The sequence below is a fragment of the Erinaceus europaeus genome, chromosome 11, assembly GCF_950295315.1.
Source record: "Erinaceus europaeus chromosome 11, mEriEur2.1, whole genome shotgun sequence".
NCBI lineage: Eukaryota > Metazoa > Chordata > Mammalia > Eulipotyphla > Erinaceidae > Erinaceus > Erinaceus europaeus.
Genome location: NC_080172.1, coordinates 95,647,751 through 95,664,726, shown reverse-complemented (window position 1 = coordinate 95,664,726; position 16,976 = coordinate 95,647,751). Strand labels below are relative to the sequence as shown.

The 16,976-nt window shown below is 42.0% G+C and overlaps 2 protein-coding genes and 4 non-coding genes across 9 annotated transcripts in view; all 6 read right to left on the bottom strand.

Annotated features, from left to right (window-relative positions):
* MSH4 (mutS homolog 4) overlaps positions 1 to 5,790 on the bottom strand; it is an 80,962-nt gene extending 75,172 nt beyond the window's left edge. The window contains exon 1 of the mRNA XM_060201002.1: positions 5,459 to 5,790. Coding sequence (XP_060056985.1) covers positions 5,459 to 5,699 — 241 coding nt within the window. The 5' untranslated portion in view covers positions 5,700 to 5,790. The remainder of the gene's footprint in view (positions 1 to 5,458) is intronic.
* A 1,678-nt stretch (positions 5,791 to 7,468) lies between these two features.
* On the bottom strand, positions 7,469 to 14,917 carry RABGGTB (Rab geranylgeranyltransferase subunit beta). Of its 4 annotated transcripts, XM_007528113.3 has the most exons (9): positions 14,808 to 14,907; positions 12,801 to 12,908; positions 11,803 to 12,000; positions 11,190 to 11,295; positions 10,322 to 10,374; positions 10,122 to 10,232; positions 8,982 to 9,107; positions 8,406 to 8,555; positions 7,469 to 7,939 (listed from the first exon to the last, which is right to left on the bottom strand). In XM_007528113.3, exons 1-9 carry the CDS (start codon positions 14,808 to 14,810, stop codon positions 7,799 to 7,801), a joined length of 996 nt encoding a protein of 331 aa, XP_007528175.2. In that variant the 5' UTR covers positions 14,811 to 14,907; the 3' UTR covers positions 7,469 to 7,798. The 4 variants fall into 4 exon arrangements, with proteins under 4 accessions (XP_007528175.2, XP_060058170.1, XP_060058171.1 ...); XM_060202187.1 differs by lacking the exon at positions 14,808 to 14,907 and adding an exon at positions 14,641 to 14,664 and having other exon boundaries at positions 7,469 to 8,555; XM_060202188.1 differs by lacking the exon at positions 14,808 to 14,907 and adding an exon at positions 13,742 to 13,762 and having other exon boundaries at positions 7,469 to 8,555.
* On the bottom strand, positions 9,470 to 9,551 carry LOC132541622 (small nucleolar RNA SNORD45). Its single transcript, XR_009552753.1, has one exon. It is a non-coding gene; the product is annotated as a small nucleolar RNA SNORD45 (small nucleolar RNA).
* LOC132541624 (small nucleolar RNA SNORD45) lies at positions 11,661 to 11,734 on the bottom strand. The gene has a single exon (XR_009552755.1). It is a non-coding gene; the product is annotated as a small nucleolar RNA SNORD45 (small nucleolar RNA).
* Positions 12,624 to 12,706, bottom strand: LOC132541621 (small nucleolar RNA SNORD45). Its single transcript, XR_009552752.1, has one exon. It is a non-coding gene; the product is annotated as a small nucleolar RNA SNORD45 (small nucleolar RNA).
* LOC132541623 (small nucleolar RNA SNORD45) lies at positions 13,068 to 13,145 on the bottom strand. Its single transcript, XR_009552754.1, has one exon. It is a non-coding gene; the product is annotated as a small nucleolar RNA SNORD45 (small nucleolar RNA).
* Positions 14,918 to 16,976: the final 2,059 nt, after the last annotated feature.

Genomic DNA, 16,976 nt, shown 5'->3' with positions numbered 1-16,976 from the left:
ATGACAGAGTGCGATCGAGAGTAACGCCAAGATAGACTGGCTGGGCTTCATGCTGGATTCTCGTGTCGCCAAGCTGCACATTAAGCTCACGCGAGGCCGAGGCATGGTGTAGATGGAAAACAGATGATACCGTTTATGCAGTGCTAGGGATTAGTCGCCATTTTTTACAGTAATCAGATATCAGAGACATGTCTTTCGTGAGTGTTTCCTCGAGGATGTCGAACTTTGATGCCTGAGTTGCACAGCAGATGTCATCGGCGAAGATGAACTTCCTTGAAGAAGTTTCTGGGAGGTCATTGGTGTAAATATTAAATAGCGTAGTAGCCAGAACAGAGCCCTGGGGGAGGCCACTTGAGACAAGTCTCCATCTGCTAAACTTGTCACCCAGATGTACCCGGAATCTTCTGTTTTGGAGAAGAAACGATATAGTGTTGGCCATCCATGAAGGCAGGCAAATAACAAATAAAACTGCTACTCCAATGAATGAAGACAAGAGCCCAGAAGAAACTACAAATCAGCCAGAAGTAACCATAGATAAGAAAAGTATGCAAGCAATAATAAACTTATTAATCACAGAAATGAAAACAACATTGGAGGAAAGGAATGGCAGTATTAGGGAAACAACAGTTGAGACCCCCAAGGAAAATACGGATTATCTTGAGGCAATTAGAGAACTGAAAGCTGAAATAGCTGTAATGAAGAAAGAAGCTGAGGAAAGGGAAAGCAGACTAACAGAAGCAGAAAACAGAATTAGTCAGACAGAGGATGAGTTAGAGAAAATGAAGAAAGAGGTGAAAGAGCTTAAAAAGAGATTGAGAGACACTGAAAACAACAACAGAGACATATGGGATGATCTCAAAAGAAGTAACATTCGCATAATTGGCCTGCCAGAGGAAGGGGAAGCAAACATTCTAGAGGAAATAATAGAAGAAAACTTCCCAGACCTAAACAACAGAAAGGACATCAAGATTCAAGAGGCCCAGAAAGTACCAAACAGAATCAACCCAGACCTGAAGACACCAAGACACATCATAGTCACAATGAGAAGAAGTAAGGATAAAGAAAGGATCCTAAAGGCTGCAAGAGAGAAACAAAAAGTCACATACAAGGGAAAACCCATAAGATTATCTGCAAACTTCTCCACTCAAACTCTAAAAGCCAGAAGGGAGTGGCAAGATATCTATGGAGCCCTGAATGAAAAAGGGTTTCAACCAAGGATAATATATCCTGCTAGACTTTCATTCAAACTAGATGGAGGGATCAAAACCTTCTTAGACAAACAACAGTTAAAGAAGGCAACCATCACCAAACCGGCCCTGAAAGAGGTTCTAAAAGACCTCTTATAAACAAGAATATCACTACAATACTGGCACTATATCAGAGCAAACAAACAAAAAAACTTTTTTTGAACAATGGCACTACAATACATTAAATCCATAATATCAATAAATGTCAGTGGCTTAAACTCACCCATCAAAAGGCACAGAGTGGGGGGATGGATCAGAAAACATAATCCAACCATATGCTGCTTGCAAGAATCCCATCTGTTATAACAAGATAAACACAGACTTAAAGTGAAAGGATGGAAAACTACCATACAGGCTAACGGACCACAAAAAAGGGCAAGAACAGCCATTCTCATCTCAGACATGATAGATTTTAAATTAAATAAAGTAATAAAAGATAGGCAAGGACATTACATAATGATTATAGGATCAATCAGCCAAGAAGACTTAACAGTCATTAACATCTATGAACCCAATGAGGGACCATCTAAATATGTCAAGCACTTACTGAAAGAATTTCAAAAATACATCAATACTAATACAATAATAGTGGGATACTTCAATACCCCACTCTCACATTTAGACAGATCAACAAATCAGAGAACCAACAAAGATATAAGAGAATTGAATGAAGAGATTGACAGACTAGACCACTTGGACATTTTCAGAGTCCTTCACCCCAAAAAACTGGAATGCACCTTCTTTTCAAATCCACATAACACATACTCAAGGATAGAACACGTTAGGCCACAGAGACAGCATCAATAAATTCAAGAACATTGAAATCATCCCAAGTATCTTCTCAGACCACAGTGGAGTAAAACTAACATTTAACAACAAACAGAAAATTATTAAAAGTCACAGAATTTGGAAACTAAACAACATACTCCTTAAGAACCACTGGGTCAGAGAGTCACTCAAGCAGGAAATTCAAATGTTCCTGGAAACAAATGAAAATGAAGATACAACCTATCAAAATATTTGGGACACAGCTAAAGCAGTACTGAGAGGGAAACTTATAGCCATACAATCACATATTAAACACCAAGAAGAAGCTCAAATGAACGACCTTACTGCACACCTCAAGGACTTAGAGGAAGAGGAACAAAGGAACCCTAAAGCAACCAGAAGGACAGAAATCACTAAAGTTAGAGCAGAAATAAACAACATCGAAAATAAAAGAACCATACAAAAGATCAATGAAGCCAAATGCTGGTTCTTTGAAAGATTAAACAAAATTGACAAACCCCTAGCCAGACTCACCAAACAAAAAAGAGAGAAGACTCAAATTAATAGAAAGTGTACCCTTAAGATAACAACTGTCTTACAAAGCATTTTCCTAATTAAGAGATTAAGAAGTTGCAAAGAGATCAATTAATCACATAGTGAGTTAAGTGTCTCTAGAAACTTTTAGTATAGGAATTTGAAACACAAAGGATCTGAGCTGTGATGATAATCTCATGCAGGCAGAAATGGCCTAGAGGTGAACAAAAACTATAGGCAAGTCAGTAACTCGGGTACAAATGTGAGTATGGCTAGTCTTTATTAAATTTTTTATTATTAGAGACAGAGACAAATTAGAAAGGGAGGAGGAGACAGAGGGAGACAGAGAGACACCTGCATCCCTGCTTCACCACTCATGAAGCTTTCCTACTGCAGGTGGGGACCAGGGGCTTGAACCTGAGACCTTGTGCACTATACTGTGTGCATTTAACCAGATGTGCCACTACCTGGCCCCAGTATAGCTATTCTCTAGAGAGGAGGAAAACTGTACTGAAATCTAGAGTGACCAAAAGAAAAGTGATCAAGAGCATTAAATATAGCATGTAAATTTCTTAAAAGGTGAAATGAAAGAGACCATTGGATTTAACTCTTTTCCTCCCTTATCAGTGAATTGCAATACCGAAAATAAAACAGGGATGGCTTTGCCATGTGTACCACCCAGCTTCATGTAGGAAACCTCAGTGCCATGCTCTTTTCTTTCACTTTCTTTGCTTCTGTCCAAAAAACAGAAACCAAACAAAAAAACAAAAAAACAAAAAGGGAGGGTTGGTATTCCCAGAAATGGAGACACAGGATAAATTTACCTATTCATTTATGAGGTATTTACAACCAGAGCACCTCTCTGGCACATGAGGTGCCAGGGATCACACTCAAGTGATGAGTATAAGTCACTGGTCAGCCCTTGGATCAAACTCAGGATCACATGCCACTATACTAGGAGACTGACTGAATTTCAAATAAATTAGTTAAATTCACCTTGGAGGACATATGTTTTTAAAATTTCATTTACTTGACAGGTCAGAGAAAAATTGGGGTGGGGTAGATAGCATAATGGTTATGCAAAAGAGACTCTTGCTTGAGGCTCTCAGGCCCTAGGTTCAATCCCCCACATCATCATAAGCCAGAGCTGAGCAGTGCTTTGGTAAAAATAAAAAGAAGGAAAAAAGGAAAGAGAGAAAGAAAGAAAGAAAGAAAGAAAAGAAAGAGAAAAAAAGAAAAAAGAAAAATTGAGAAGGAAAAAAAGGAAGGGGGAGAAACACAGCAACAGCACTGCCTCACCACTCATGAAGCTTTCCCTCTGCAGTTGGGGCCGTCGTGGCTTGACCCCAGGTCCTATAATGTGTGCATACAACCAGGTCCCACTGCCACGTCCCAGGAAAACATGCATTTTTTTGTTTTTTTAAATGTTTTTATATTTATTTATTTGCCCTTTTTTGTTGTTGTAGTTCTTATTGTTGTTGTTGTCATCGTTGTTGGATAAGACAGAGAGAAATGGAGAGAGGAGGGGAAGACAGAGAGGGGGAGAGAAAGACACCTGCAGGTGACCTGCTTCATCGCCTGTGAAGCGACTCCCCTGCAGGTGGGGAGCCTGGCGCTGGAACCATGATCCTTAGACCGGTCCTTGCGTTTTGTGCCATGCGCTTAATCTGCTGTGCTACCGCCGACTCCCGAAAACATACATTTTGACTGACTTACTTATTGATCAGTGAGAAGAGGAAGAACCTGAGTTATCATTCTGACACATGCTATACTTGGGATTGAAGGAAGGGCCTCAGACTTGAAAATTCAATGCTTTATCCACAGCACCACTTCCTAGATTGTGAAGGACATACATTATCTTTTTATTTATTGGATAGAGACAGCCAGAAAATAAGAGGGAAGGGGGAGGTAGAGAGAGAGGGAGAGACCTGCAGACCTGCTTCAGCACTGGTGAAGCTTTCCCTCTACAGGTGAGGGCAGAGGACTCCAACCTGGGTCCTTGCGCACTGGAATGTGCGCTCAAGCAGGTGTGCCACCACCAGGCCCCAAGGTCATACATACATTTTCATACTAATATTATCCACCTTAACTACATGAAATGCTAAATATAGTCTCTTTTCACCCCTATTCCAGGCCTTGGAAACAAGTTCAAGAGTAAGGAAGTTAGTCACTTCTATCACCAAACTGTTGCACACATTTCATCACTTGTCATGTTATCAATACATCTGAGCGGTGGAGAGAGAATTATAGCAGACATTTCGGCCTTCAACAAAGTCTTGTAGACTTAAAAAAAAAAAAAAAAGTGGATGGGGTTGCGGGTGATGACGCATCTGGTTGAACGCACATGCTACAGTGCACAAGGACCCGGGTTCGAGCCTCCGGTCCCTTCCTGCAGGGGGGAAACTTCACAAGCGGCTGTAGGTGTCTGTCTCCCTATCACTCCTATTTCCCTCTTGATTTCTGGCTGTCTCTATCCAATAAATAAAGATAATAAAAAAAACTTTTCTTTTTTTGGATTTTTTTTTTCTTTCTTTATTTCCTTTTGTTGCCCTTGCTGTTTTACTGTTGTAGTTATTACTAATGTTGTTGTTGTTGGATAGAACAGAGAGAAATGGAGAGAGAAAAGGAAGAGGGAAAAACAGACACCTGCAGACCTGCTTCACTGTCTGTGAAGTGACGCCGTTGCAGGTGGGGAGCCGGGGGCTTGAACCGGGATCCTTGTGCCGGTTCTTGTGCTTAGCGCCACGTGCGCTTAACTCGCTACCGCCCGGCTCCCAAACCAACACTCCAACCCTGTCATCTTTCCCAGATCTTCCCCAACCAAATCACACACACAGACTTTCACTGTGGTGTGGTAACCGCCGCCCGGCACCACCGCGGACCTCTGGTGGCCGGGAGGCCGCTGCAGCCCTGGGCGGCCCCGGCGGGCGGCGGGCGGGCGGCCTGGCTGCTGCTGCTGCTCCGGTCACCGGCCGCTCCAGACTCGTCAGGCGCGGTGGAGGTGGAGGCCTGGGCCGCAGGAACATTCTGAAGTGTTTCCAGAAGCTGGAAATTGTAGCGGGGACCTGAAGACTGTCTCTCGAGAGATGTGAGGGAAGCCGAAGCCAAGGGGCCCGAAGGTGAAGTCGATGAGAGGCCGGACCGCAGCATCCTCACAGACTTCCCGGCGCCTATTTGCACAGAAACCCCGCCACGAGGAGAAAAGCGTGGGAGACCAGTGTGCGCATGCGCCTAAGAGCTGTCGGGCCCAGGCCCGTGCGCATGCGCTGCAGAGCGCACGCGCACATGGTCCGGCCAGCCCCGCTGTGGGTACTTACTCTTAAGATGCTATTTGCAATTTGCACTGAGACGTGTACAGATTGTTATGAAGACCTAAAACACTGTTAATTAAAACGTAAAACAAGGAACAGCATAAGGACCCCGGTTCGAACCCCGGCTCCCCACCTGCAGGGGAGTCGCTTCACAGGCGGTGAAGCAGGTCTGCAGGTGTCTTTCTCTCCTCTCTGTCTTCCCCTCCTCCATTTCTCTCTGTCCTATCCAACAATGACAACAACAATAATAACTACAACAATAAAACAAGGGCAACAAAAGGGAATAAATAAATATTTAAAAAAATAAAAAAAAACAAAAACGTAAAACAAAGAAGTCGGGGGTAACGCAGTGGGTTAAGCTCACGTGGTGCGAAGCGCAAGGACCAGAAGGCTCACGGTTCCAGCCCCGGCTCCCCACCTGCAGGGGAGTCGCTTCACAGGCGGTGAAGCAGGTCTGCAGATGTCTTATCTTTCTCCCTCCTTTCTCCATTTCTCTGTCCTATCCAACAATGAATGACATCAACAATAATAAATACAATTATAGAACAAGAGCAAAAGGGGGGAAAAAAAACCCCTAAAACAAGTGCTTAACCAGTTTCTATTTATGACCTAGATACCCTCACCTACTTCCTATTTCACTTCCCTCAATCACTCCAAAGCTAACTATGTCAATGCAAAGACTACAAAAGCTGGGTAAGACTGGCATACTTTAACAGTGACTCTTTTGGTCATTACCAGGCCACTCCATCATCCTGGGTACTAGTCAGGGAATCCTGAGGTTTCCACGTGAATATGTTGGGCCTAGACCCCTAACAAATCCCTCCAATGTCACTGGTCATCTCCCCCATCAGGAGCCTCTACAGGACGTTGTCCTCACAGTGGGTCAAGACTGGCAGGGACTGCACCATTCTTCTAAGGTCAACATAACTCAGCCACAGGTTCTGTAATGAGTTCGGCCCATAGTCAGTTGTTCCCAGCTGACTACAGCATAAGAGCTCATACTTACCTACAGGGCTGCAGGTTACAGGTTCCTGTGCCAAATATGGGCCCCAGAGTTTATAGTTATCAATGTTTATATACTTTTTGCACATTTGGGAGTTACTCTTCCCTGATAGATATTTCTAGTCCTATTTCCAACTCTGACACCATCTCCCCAGATAATTCCTTTGGTCCACCTGCATGTTATCTGTTGGGCTCAGGTAAAAAATTATGAAGTCATGGGCCCCTTGGGATAAACCTAGCCTTTTCCAAAATAGACCCCCCCCCATCTCATGTTATTATATTCCTACCTTTAGGTTCTTGATTACTATACAATTTGTCCTGCTTTGTATCTTGATGCTTTTTCAGCCAAGTTGCACATGCTAACTATAATACCAGATAACCTCACAGTATGTCCTCGAAGCCCATCTCTCCAGAGCCCTGCCCCACTAAGCAAACAGGATGTAAGTATGGAGCCACCATGTCCAATGGAGAAGCAATTACAAAAGACAGACCTTCCACCTTCTGCACGGTCTCATGTGGTGGTAGAACTGTATTTAGAACCTTGTACTTGTTGCCATCCCTGACATCCAAAGCTGAGAACTTGTACTTCCACCCAAAAGACTTAAGTACAGAGTCAACTGTTATCTTTATTCAAAGAGAAAAACATACATAAGGGGATATTTACATGTGGGGATAATCTGTTACCAGTTAACAATCTTTATGACATGTGTAAAGAACACATTGAAGCATAAACAAACCATACTAAGATGCAAGATCTAAAGCTGAAGGTACAATGTGTTTATTTTTACAATTGAGTTATTATAATTTATTGAAACTAACACAATTTTTAAATTAACACAATTTTATACAAATTATAAGCACAGTTTTTAAAATCTGAGTACTGTTCAAATACAAGAAAGACAATGAAACTACACTGAGACATATTCCTGAATAAATCTAACTCACTAGTTCAGGCAGAACATTCATTCTCTGAAGTACTTCTTCTGGCATGCAAAAAACAGGACTAACAGGCTTGATTTGTTCTTCTCCCAAAAGTGACAATCCAGCAATTCCAAATAAAGTATGAAAAGGATCCACCTATTAAAGCAATGTATAGGGTATTACAATACAAAATAAACACTGAAGCTTATCAAACTATGTGAATGATTTGTCTTTTGAAATAAAGCTGTTAACTTGTGGTTGTCAGTTATTTTATTACACCTTGACATTTTGTGATTAAGTATCTGTTAATAACTGCTTACTAGTCATTATATTCTCAATACAAAGAATTGGGTCATAAAGATACTTCACTTGGCAAGGGTGCCTGTTTAGCAGTGCAGGTAACCCAGGATAAAGCCTGGCCCCACAGAACTGAATGTCCCCAAGGTGCTGTGGTATCATGCTCACTTTTACCATAGGACCACTCAGTTCTGGCCTAGGTGGTGCAGGGCAGCAATAAAGCTTGAGACCTCGTGTGCCTAAGGGCTTCTCTGTGGACCCTATCTGGAAATTTACTGGAAATGGCACTCCTACTGGTAACAAAATCTATCAGAAAAATACTTGCCATATCTCCTGGTCTGTCTGCAAATCCTCCTGTCTCTTCATCTTGACAAGCTAAAATGAAAGCACGCAGTTTTTCTCTGTCAATCCAGTGAAGCCTTCCAATTATCTTTAGGGATGCCAACACCCACCACGAGTAGCACACATCTGGTAACTAGGAGGGGAAGAAATGCACAATGTCAGCACTCTTACTCCAGTTTAACATGGGGAAACTACTGGATGATGGTGGTTGGGGGAAGATTCTGAGGAATACAGAGCTTGTAACACTGAACTATACTTTGCGGTAAAAAAGTAAATGGGGGCGGGTGGTGGCACACATGTTTCAGTGCACATGTGCGAGGATGTTTGAGAGCCCCAGTCCCCACCTGCAAAGGGAAAGCCTTGCCAGTGAAAGTGTTGCAGGTGCTTTTCTCTCTCTCCTCTCTATCACCCCCTTCCCTCTTGACTTCTGGCTGTCCCTATCCAATAAGATAAAAAAAAAAGGTTATTTAAATAGATTATCAACTACAGAAACAGGATACAGTTAAGTAACTGAAAAACCAAACTATGAGAACCCTGTATCTTACGATGCCATCCCTACCTTCTCTGGCCTTCCATTGAGTCCTCCAGATGGTAACTGTCTTTCACAAAGCCACCAACCAAGTAAATCCGAATTTACTTGATGCAACTGATTAGTAATAGCCAGGAATCCTGTGCAACAATAGATCTAAAATTACAGACATAAAGTAGATGTGTATAATTTTGATAAAACTGAAACTACCAGTTATTCGATAGTTTAAACTTATTTTTGACAAACATCCAGATGTATTAATCATACTATGTGAACAGTTCACTTCATTAATGTTGGTTGCAAAACAACTTTATTGTTGAAAGTCAGAGGAGCAGAATGTGTTGAAAGTCAGAGGAGCAGAATGTGCTCAAAGTGTACTGCTTAGTGGGGGAGCACATGCCTTGCACTTACATAGCTTGAGTTCAACCCAGCACCAACTGAATGCTTAAGGTGCAGATAATCCAAATATTTGAATATTAGGCTTAAATGAATGTTTCAATACTATGTCAATTGCTCCCAAGGTCTCAGCGTAATTCTAGAGCTAAAGTGTTATACACATCAGCTGTAAGTCAGATAATACATGCCAAAACATCATCGACCTTGAAATGACTCAGCAATAGACTGTATGACTTCTATGCCCTAGATCAAGCCCTGGCACTGTAACATGTCACCTTACAAAGCAGGTGGGGCTCTATGGATGGAATGAATACATGTGTCTATCTGAAAATGAGAAATTAAACACTGACCCAGGGAGACAGTTTCGAGCATGCAAAGCTGAATTATATTACAGTGCTTGGGGAGATAGCTATTTCAACTTTATGGGAGGGATCAAAAGCAAAGGTTTTTCATCTGGAAAAAAAAACAACATTGTGTTGGGGTTCTGGAGATGGATGCATTGAATATGATTCCTAGCATGACCCATGTGCTAGGGTGACCATCTGGCTGTTATACAAAAAGACTGTCATGCCTGTGCCTTCAAAGTCACAGACCCAAGTCTCTGTACAACTAAAGTCAGAATTAAGCAGTACTCTGATAAAATAAATAGTATTATGATTATACACCTTGTCTACTGGGCAGCCAATGATTTTTCTAAGAAACTAGTTTAATCAACTATGTATTTTCCCAAATTAGTCAATCCCTTCAAACTGACATTTAATCTGTATTTATTACCTGCCCAGCATGGGATTCAGAACCTGGCCTGCAACCAAATCCACCATCAAAGTTCATACAGGATAAAACAAATTCAATTGCCTTTTCCACATTAATAGCATCAAGTTTCCCCTATAAAGACAAATAAAATAAAATAAAAAGCCAAGCCCATCAAATCTGTTCAGAATGTTTATCATTCTGATACAATATTTAAAACTTACCAGGAGAGCCAAAGTTGCCACAGCACAGAAAGAGAATCTTGTATCAATTTCTCCTGAGAAGAGAAGAAACCAAAATGTTACCAGGTCATACAATCATTTTTATGAGTTCAAGTCTAATATGCATATGTTAATTCCAAAAAGCTAAGCCTGAATTTCTAAAGAAACAAACTAACCAAATCAAATTATCAAACCATAAATAAATGTTAAATAAGTACCCAGAAAGGTGAGGTACTAGAACCAAAAGGATAATGAATTTCACTATTGACAACAGACTTACCCTCTAATTAAAAGTAGGTTTTCACATCCCATGAAGCAGCTGGTCTCTCCGGCCTGCACTGTTATTCATCCCTAAAGTAGAGATTATCTACATTTATCAAGTAAAATACTATTCCCTCCCTCCACTCAAATATTCAGTAAGTTTGTAAAGTTTTTAAAGTTTCCCTTGAAACAGTTAAGTATCTTTATAAAAACTTTACAAAGCCACCAAATATTGCATAAAAAATTTACCTACCTTATCTTTTAGACTGGCCCCCTCTGTTCCAGTGCTCCTATAAGCTGTTATAACTAGCACAGTGCATGCTAGAACTTCTAGCAGACCATAACTCCAGTTAGACCAGCTGCTTAGTGGGACCTGAAAAAGTAAGAAACTTAAATCCTCCTTATACACCACTAGTAAAATGTCTAGCTCATTTTCGTAATAGGTTATAGAAACAATAAAATAGGACACTTTAATATTTACATTTTGGGCAGCAAGAATATAACTGGATACCCTAGAGCCTCTTATAGTTTGAGCCTTTTCCCCTTTCCCCTCTATTTGAGAAGCCAAATAGACAAGATAAAAAAAATAATTAAATAAAGCTGACATTACCCCAAGTATCTCCAGCAAAAGAGCCATCTTCTTTCTGTAGACTCTGAACATATTCCACAACTTTGTCTACATCAATGGCATTAACACTATCATACAGAGTAAGAATCTGTAACGAAAGACAAATTACATTAAAATAGCCTCTTAAATACTAGGTTTAGTCTGATGTCCCCTTGTCTATACCATTTGAGGACTTTCCTCAACCATGCAGACTAAAGTGCAATAAAATTGAGAATACTTGCAGAGAAGGGTCACCTACAGGTCTAGCTTCTAGGGCCCAAGCCCGGCCTCCACCTTTCCAAACCACCTCCCATTTGCTGGGCAGTCTCCTTCCCCCAGGCACACAGGGGCCTGGCAGAATCAAAATGTGTTCCTTTTTGATGCAGCAATGTGTGTATACCCTTAGGTACTTGCTGTCCTTCAACAAGTCCTAATTTTCAAGTATTTATACACTGAAGATAAACTTTCTTATCCAAGGTCTCAGTGTTATTTCAGAATTTACATCAACTCTGGATTCAGCTAATACATGCCATAAAACATCACAGACCTTTCAGTAAGCAGACTTCACATCAAATTAAAATACACTACACACCACAGAACTTGAATCAGTTTTTACCTGAATAGCACTGAGAGTGTACAAAAGATGAGGGTCATGCCCAATACTAGCACTTATTCCACCACATTCATGTTGACAGGACTTAATAAACGACAGAATTTCTTCTCTATTCATGCGATGGAGGTGTCCCATGAGATCCATTACTGTCAGACCCCAATAGACACCACTCATTCTCAAATATTCTGACATGCAATATTCCTTAAAAAAAAAAAAAAAAAACACAATTACCCAGTGTTAGTTTAAACTGATACTTGGTTTTTAAATCTCGTCTTCCTTACCAGTGTTTAGATTAAAAGATAAACAGCCCTTTGAATTATGTATAGACTTAATACTGACTATATGAAGCCTATCATCCCCTAAATGTTACCTGAATACAAAAATGACTAAAGCATGCAAATGTTTAACAGATCTAATGCTGGCTAAACATTAGAAAAATTGGTAGACTCAGAACCTAACTTTTGTGCTACTTTTAATTTTTTAAAAAACAAATGCTAGGACTAGAACACTGCTCAGTCATGGTTTCACAGTAGTGCTGGGGATTTAACTTGGGACAACTATGTATAACTTCCTGTATAGCTGTTGTGCTATCTCCCTAGCCCCAAATTTTTGATGGGAGTATGCTCCCCTGTGATGTTGGAGCTCCAATCCACGGTGAGTACTGCAATCTACCCGGCAGGTGACTGAAGTGCTTAGTGGTGGGGCACATGCATCGTTCAGCCCAGGTTCAACCCCCCACCCCCAGCACTAAGTATTTTCCAAGGTACAGTCAGCTGCTCTCAACAGCCATCTATTATGTTTACATAGCCAGGCAAAGTATTTCCAAGGTCTCAGCGTAATTCTAGAGCTAAAGTGCTATACACATCAGCTTTAACGTCAGATAATACATGCCAAAACATCATTGACCTTGAAAATACCTAGTCAAGTGACACACAATTGATACAGAATACTTTAGAATCCAAATTATGATCTGACTTCTGGGAAAATCAGTATACACATACATAGTCATCCTTCTTGGAGCCATAAGAAGCAATATAGTCTGCATGCTTCTCCAGCAGTAAGGTGTCAGGTGCATCTGACTTGATAGTAACATCCTTCTGAGGTGTGCCCTTTGGGGGGGAAAAAAGGCAATCGTTCAATTATGTCCTTGAATGTTCCACCCCATGGGCTCAATGCACATCAAAAAGTTCATATTGTGATTTTATCTAGACTTACGATTGCTGGGGGGAAGGGGGAACTAGAGCGCTCCCAGTAAGAGTCAGGTGTTATAGGTCTCAGAGTAATTCTAGAGCTGAAGTAAATTAATCAACTTTAGATTCAGAATACATGCCGTGTCATCATTGACCCAAAATTTACCACCTTCGTCTTTTTTTTTCCCCCCTGATAGACAGGGCAGGAGAAAGTTCCTACGATGCACCGCAGGCTGGGCTAGAACCCGGGTCGTGTGCACATGGCAAAGCAGCCGCACTACACCAGCGACCTACCCTCGTGTACTTTTCAAACCAGCTTACCAATTCGAATTCAATTCTTATGCGGCCAGAACGCAAAATCAAACATGCAAATTAAAAAAAAAAACAAAAAAACACCGGGAGTCGGGCGGTAGCGCAGGCGGGCTAAGCACACGTGGCGCAAAGCTCAAGGACAGGTGTAAGGATCCCGGTTCGAGGCCCGGCTCCCGATCTGCAGGGGAGTCCCTTCACAGGCAGTGAAGCAGGTCTCTCTCCCTTTCTGTCTTCCCCTTCTTTCTCCTTTTCTTTCTTGTCCTATCTAACAACGACATCAATAACAACAATAAAAAGACATGGGCAACAAATGGGAAAATAATTTAAAAAATAGTTCTTCAAATATTAATAACTCAACCCATAAATAGTCAAGCGCCAAAATTCCCCTTCCACGACACCCCCCCCAAGCCTTTTCTCTAACTTCCTTCAGTACCAACTACCCGGCAAGTTTGGAGGCGGCTCTAGCTCCCGCCATTCCTACAGCTTTTGTTTCAAGCCTTCACCGGTTACCGTTCAGTGGCCCCGGAATCTCCCCAGAGCAAAGAGTTAAGCGCTGCATCTATTTACTCAGTTTTTTCCAAGACCAGTGCGTGGCTCAGCTCTGGCTGATGGTGCTGCGGGGGACTGAACTTAAGGCTTTGGAGCTTCGGGTATGAGTCTCTTTTGCCATTGTGACATCTACCCCCGATTTGTTTTACTTTGCCTCCAGGGTTACTGCTGGGGCTCGGTGCCTGCACTAGGAATCCATTGCTCCTGGAGGCCATTTTCCCATTTTGTTGCCCTTGTTATTGTTGGAGAGGACAGAGAGAAATGGAGGGAGAGAGAAGACAGAGAAGGAGCGCAAGACACCTGCAGACCTGCTTCACCGCTTGTGAAGCGACTCCCCCTGCGGGTGGGGAGCCGGGGGCTTTGTCCCTGCGCTTTGTGCCACCTGCGCTTAACCCGCTGCGCTACCACCGGAGCCTCTATTTAATTTTTTTAATTTGAGATACAGAAAAAGAGAAACTGGAACGGTGCTCAGCTCTGGCTGGTGGTGCTGCAGGGGACTGAACCTGAGACTTTGGAGGCCCGGAGATGAAAGCCTCTTTGCAAAAGTTATGCTCTCCACCCCCGCCCTGGATGCTTTTAAAAGTTCACTTGAGACTTTTGTAAAAATGTTCTGTTTACAAAATGAAGCCTTTAACAGTCCTCAGCGTTTTTTTTTTTTTTTTTTTTTTTTGAGCCGTAGGAGAGATGCCGAATGGGCGGCCCGGCTTCTTCGAGGGAGAAGAACTGGATCCCGAGGGTGCAGCGAGCAGCGGCCTGGCCGCGAGCCCGGGCGGGGAAACCGCTGACTCACGTTTCTCCGAGTCGCTAAGAAACCTTCCGAAACCCGTGTCTGAACCCAGCTGCTCTCCACCGCTTTTAACGAGCGACCCTAGGGGGTCTCAAGTAGCTCAGTACGACCGCCGAGGAGCTCCTCCCCACCCTTCGGGACACCAGCACAGAGGGCACAGCCACACTCACCATGTCTGATCCCAGAAAGAGGAACTAGCTCCGTCCTCCGCAGATTTCAGCAGCACGCACCTGCGCAGAAGCGCTCTTTTAGGCCCCCCTCCCGCCCCAATATAGCTGACCGCTCTTTGCCTGAACGCAAAGGACGTGAGGACTCTTAGGTGTCCTCGCTGCCTGTGTGGGGCTCTTAAGTCCTGGTGCATGATGGTGCAGGACGATTTATGCTGGGGCTTGAGAGTGTTTTGCAGAAAACTAAGAAATTTTTACACATATATCAATAACTGTATTTACTGTAAACCATTACTTCCCCCGCCCCATAAAGGGGGGGGGCGGGTGGAGGCGCACCTGATTGGGTGCACAGGTTCAAGCTCCTGGTCCCCACTTGCATGGGGAAAGCTTTGCAAGTGGTGAAGCAGGGCTACAGTTGTCTTTCCCCTTCTCCATCTCCCCCCTACCCTCTAAATTTCTGACTGCCTCTGTCCAATAAATAAAGATAACAAAAAAAATTAAAAAGCAGAAAAAGTTTTTTTAAAAAAAAAAAGAAAGAAGAAAAGGGGGGAGGGGTAATGCAGGGTTAAGAGCACATAGCAAAAAGGACAAGGACCTGAGTAAGCATCCCAGTTCGAGCCCCTGGCTCCCCACCTGGGGGCTGCAAGCTGGGTCCCTGTGCATAGTAACATGTGCTCAACCAAGTGTGCCACTACTCAGCCCCTCCCGTTCCCTTCTTAAGTAATTTTTATTCCTCTAAAGCATGAGGTCTTGAGTTCGATTCTGTGCCTACCAACTGCTAGAATGATGCTCTGGTTCTCTCTCCATCTTTCATAAATAAATAACTCTAAAACCAAACAGACAAAAAAAAAAAAAAAAAAAAAAAAACGCCCTGTAGATTAGACCAAAATTTCCTTGAGGCTCAGAAACTTCAGTGCAGCAATATAAGGTCTTACTTTTTTTTTAAATTATTATTCTTTGTCAATTTTGGCCTCATTACTGATTGTTCTTTTATTTGCCTGCTTTTTTTTTTTTTTTCCTGCCTCAAACTTGGCCACTAAGTTAATCTTCATTGGTGATCACTGAAACTGCTTTTGTGGTTTGGTGATCTTTACTGATGGTAGAAATCTGTTCTCTCTCTCACAGAATTTGGTTTATCTTTTTCTCTACATTAAACATTTCGAATCAGTTAAGAATTGTATGTGTACTAGGAGTAATAGCTCTTTGATATTTGAAATGGTAAATTTATTTCTAGCCTATAATTGAAGCTATAAATCTGAAACTAATTTCTCAAGTATCCATATTTAAGAAAGGTCTTGACTTCTCACCATGTCTGTAAAATAATTTACTTGTAAACATTGTAAATTATGCCTACATGGAGATCCCAAATCTCATCCGCTATATTCTTACCTTTGGGTTCCTGATTATTACATAATTTGTTCTGCTTTTTATCTTTTTTTAAAAATTTCTCTATTGAGGGATTAATGGCTTAAAGTTCACAGTAAAATACAGTAGTTTTTACATGTGTAACATTTCTCAGTTCTCCACATAACAATTCAACCCCCACTAGGTCCTCCTCTCTGCTCTATATCTTATTGCTTTTCAGCCACCAAGTTGCAGATGCTACCATGACACCAACCTGACTTTCCTGGGCAGATGACCTCGCCAATGTGTCCCGAATTCTTACCTCTCCAGAGTCAGGCCTCACTAAGGATAGAAAGACTTGGGGTATGGATTGACCTGCAAACATCCATGTCCAGTAAAGAAACAATTATAGAAGCCAGACCTCCCACCTTCTGCAGCCCATAAAGATCTTTGGCCCATACTCCCAGAGGGATAGAGTGGGAAAGCTTCCAATGGAAAGGATGGGATATGGAACTCTGGTGGTGGGTATAGAATTGTACCCCTCTTGTTGACCATTATTAAATCACCATTATTAATTGCTGACCATTATTAAATCACTAATAAAATTAATTAATTTTAAAAAGAAAAAATAGCTTGTTTATGTAGTGTCCTGTATGCCATGTATGTAACTAACCCAGGTTCTAGTCCAGTCTGCACACCATTTTCGTGCTATGGCTTATTCCTTCCATTCTTAGTTTATTTATTAATGAGAGAGAGAGTAAGAGAGAGAACACAAGTCCAAGCATCTCTCTGGCACACTCCATATCAGGGATCCAACTCAGAACCCTG

What these genes read in the sequence shown, in the direction of transcription:
- RABGGTB (XM_007528113.3), bottom strand. An exon ending in TTTTGCTGGAGATACTTGGG is followed by an intron (nt 10,375 to 11,189) that starts GTAATGTCAGCT and finishes TTCTCTTCTCAG; the next exon opens with GAGAAATTGATACAAGATTC. An exon ending in TGGCAACTTTGGCTCTCCTG is followed by an intron (nt 10,233 to 10,321) that starts GTAAGTTTTAAA and finishes TTGTCTTTATAG; the next exon opens with GGGAAACTTGATGCTATTAA.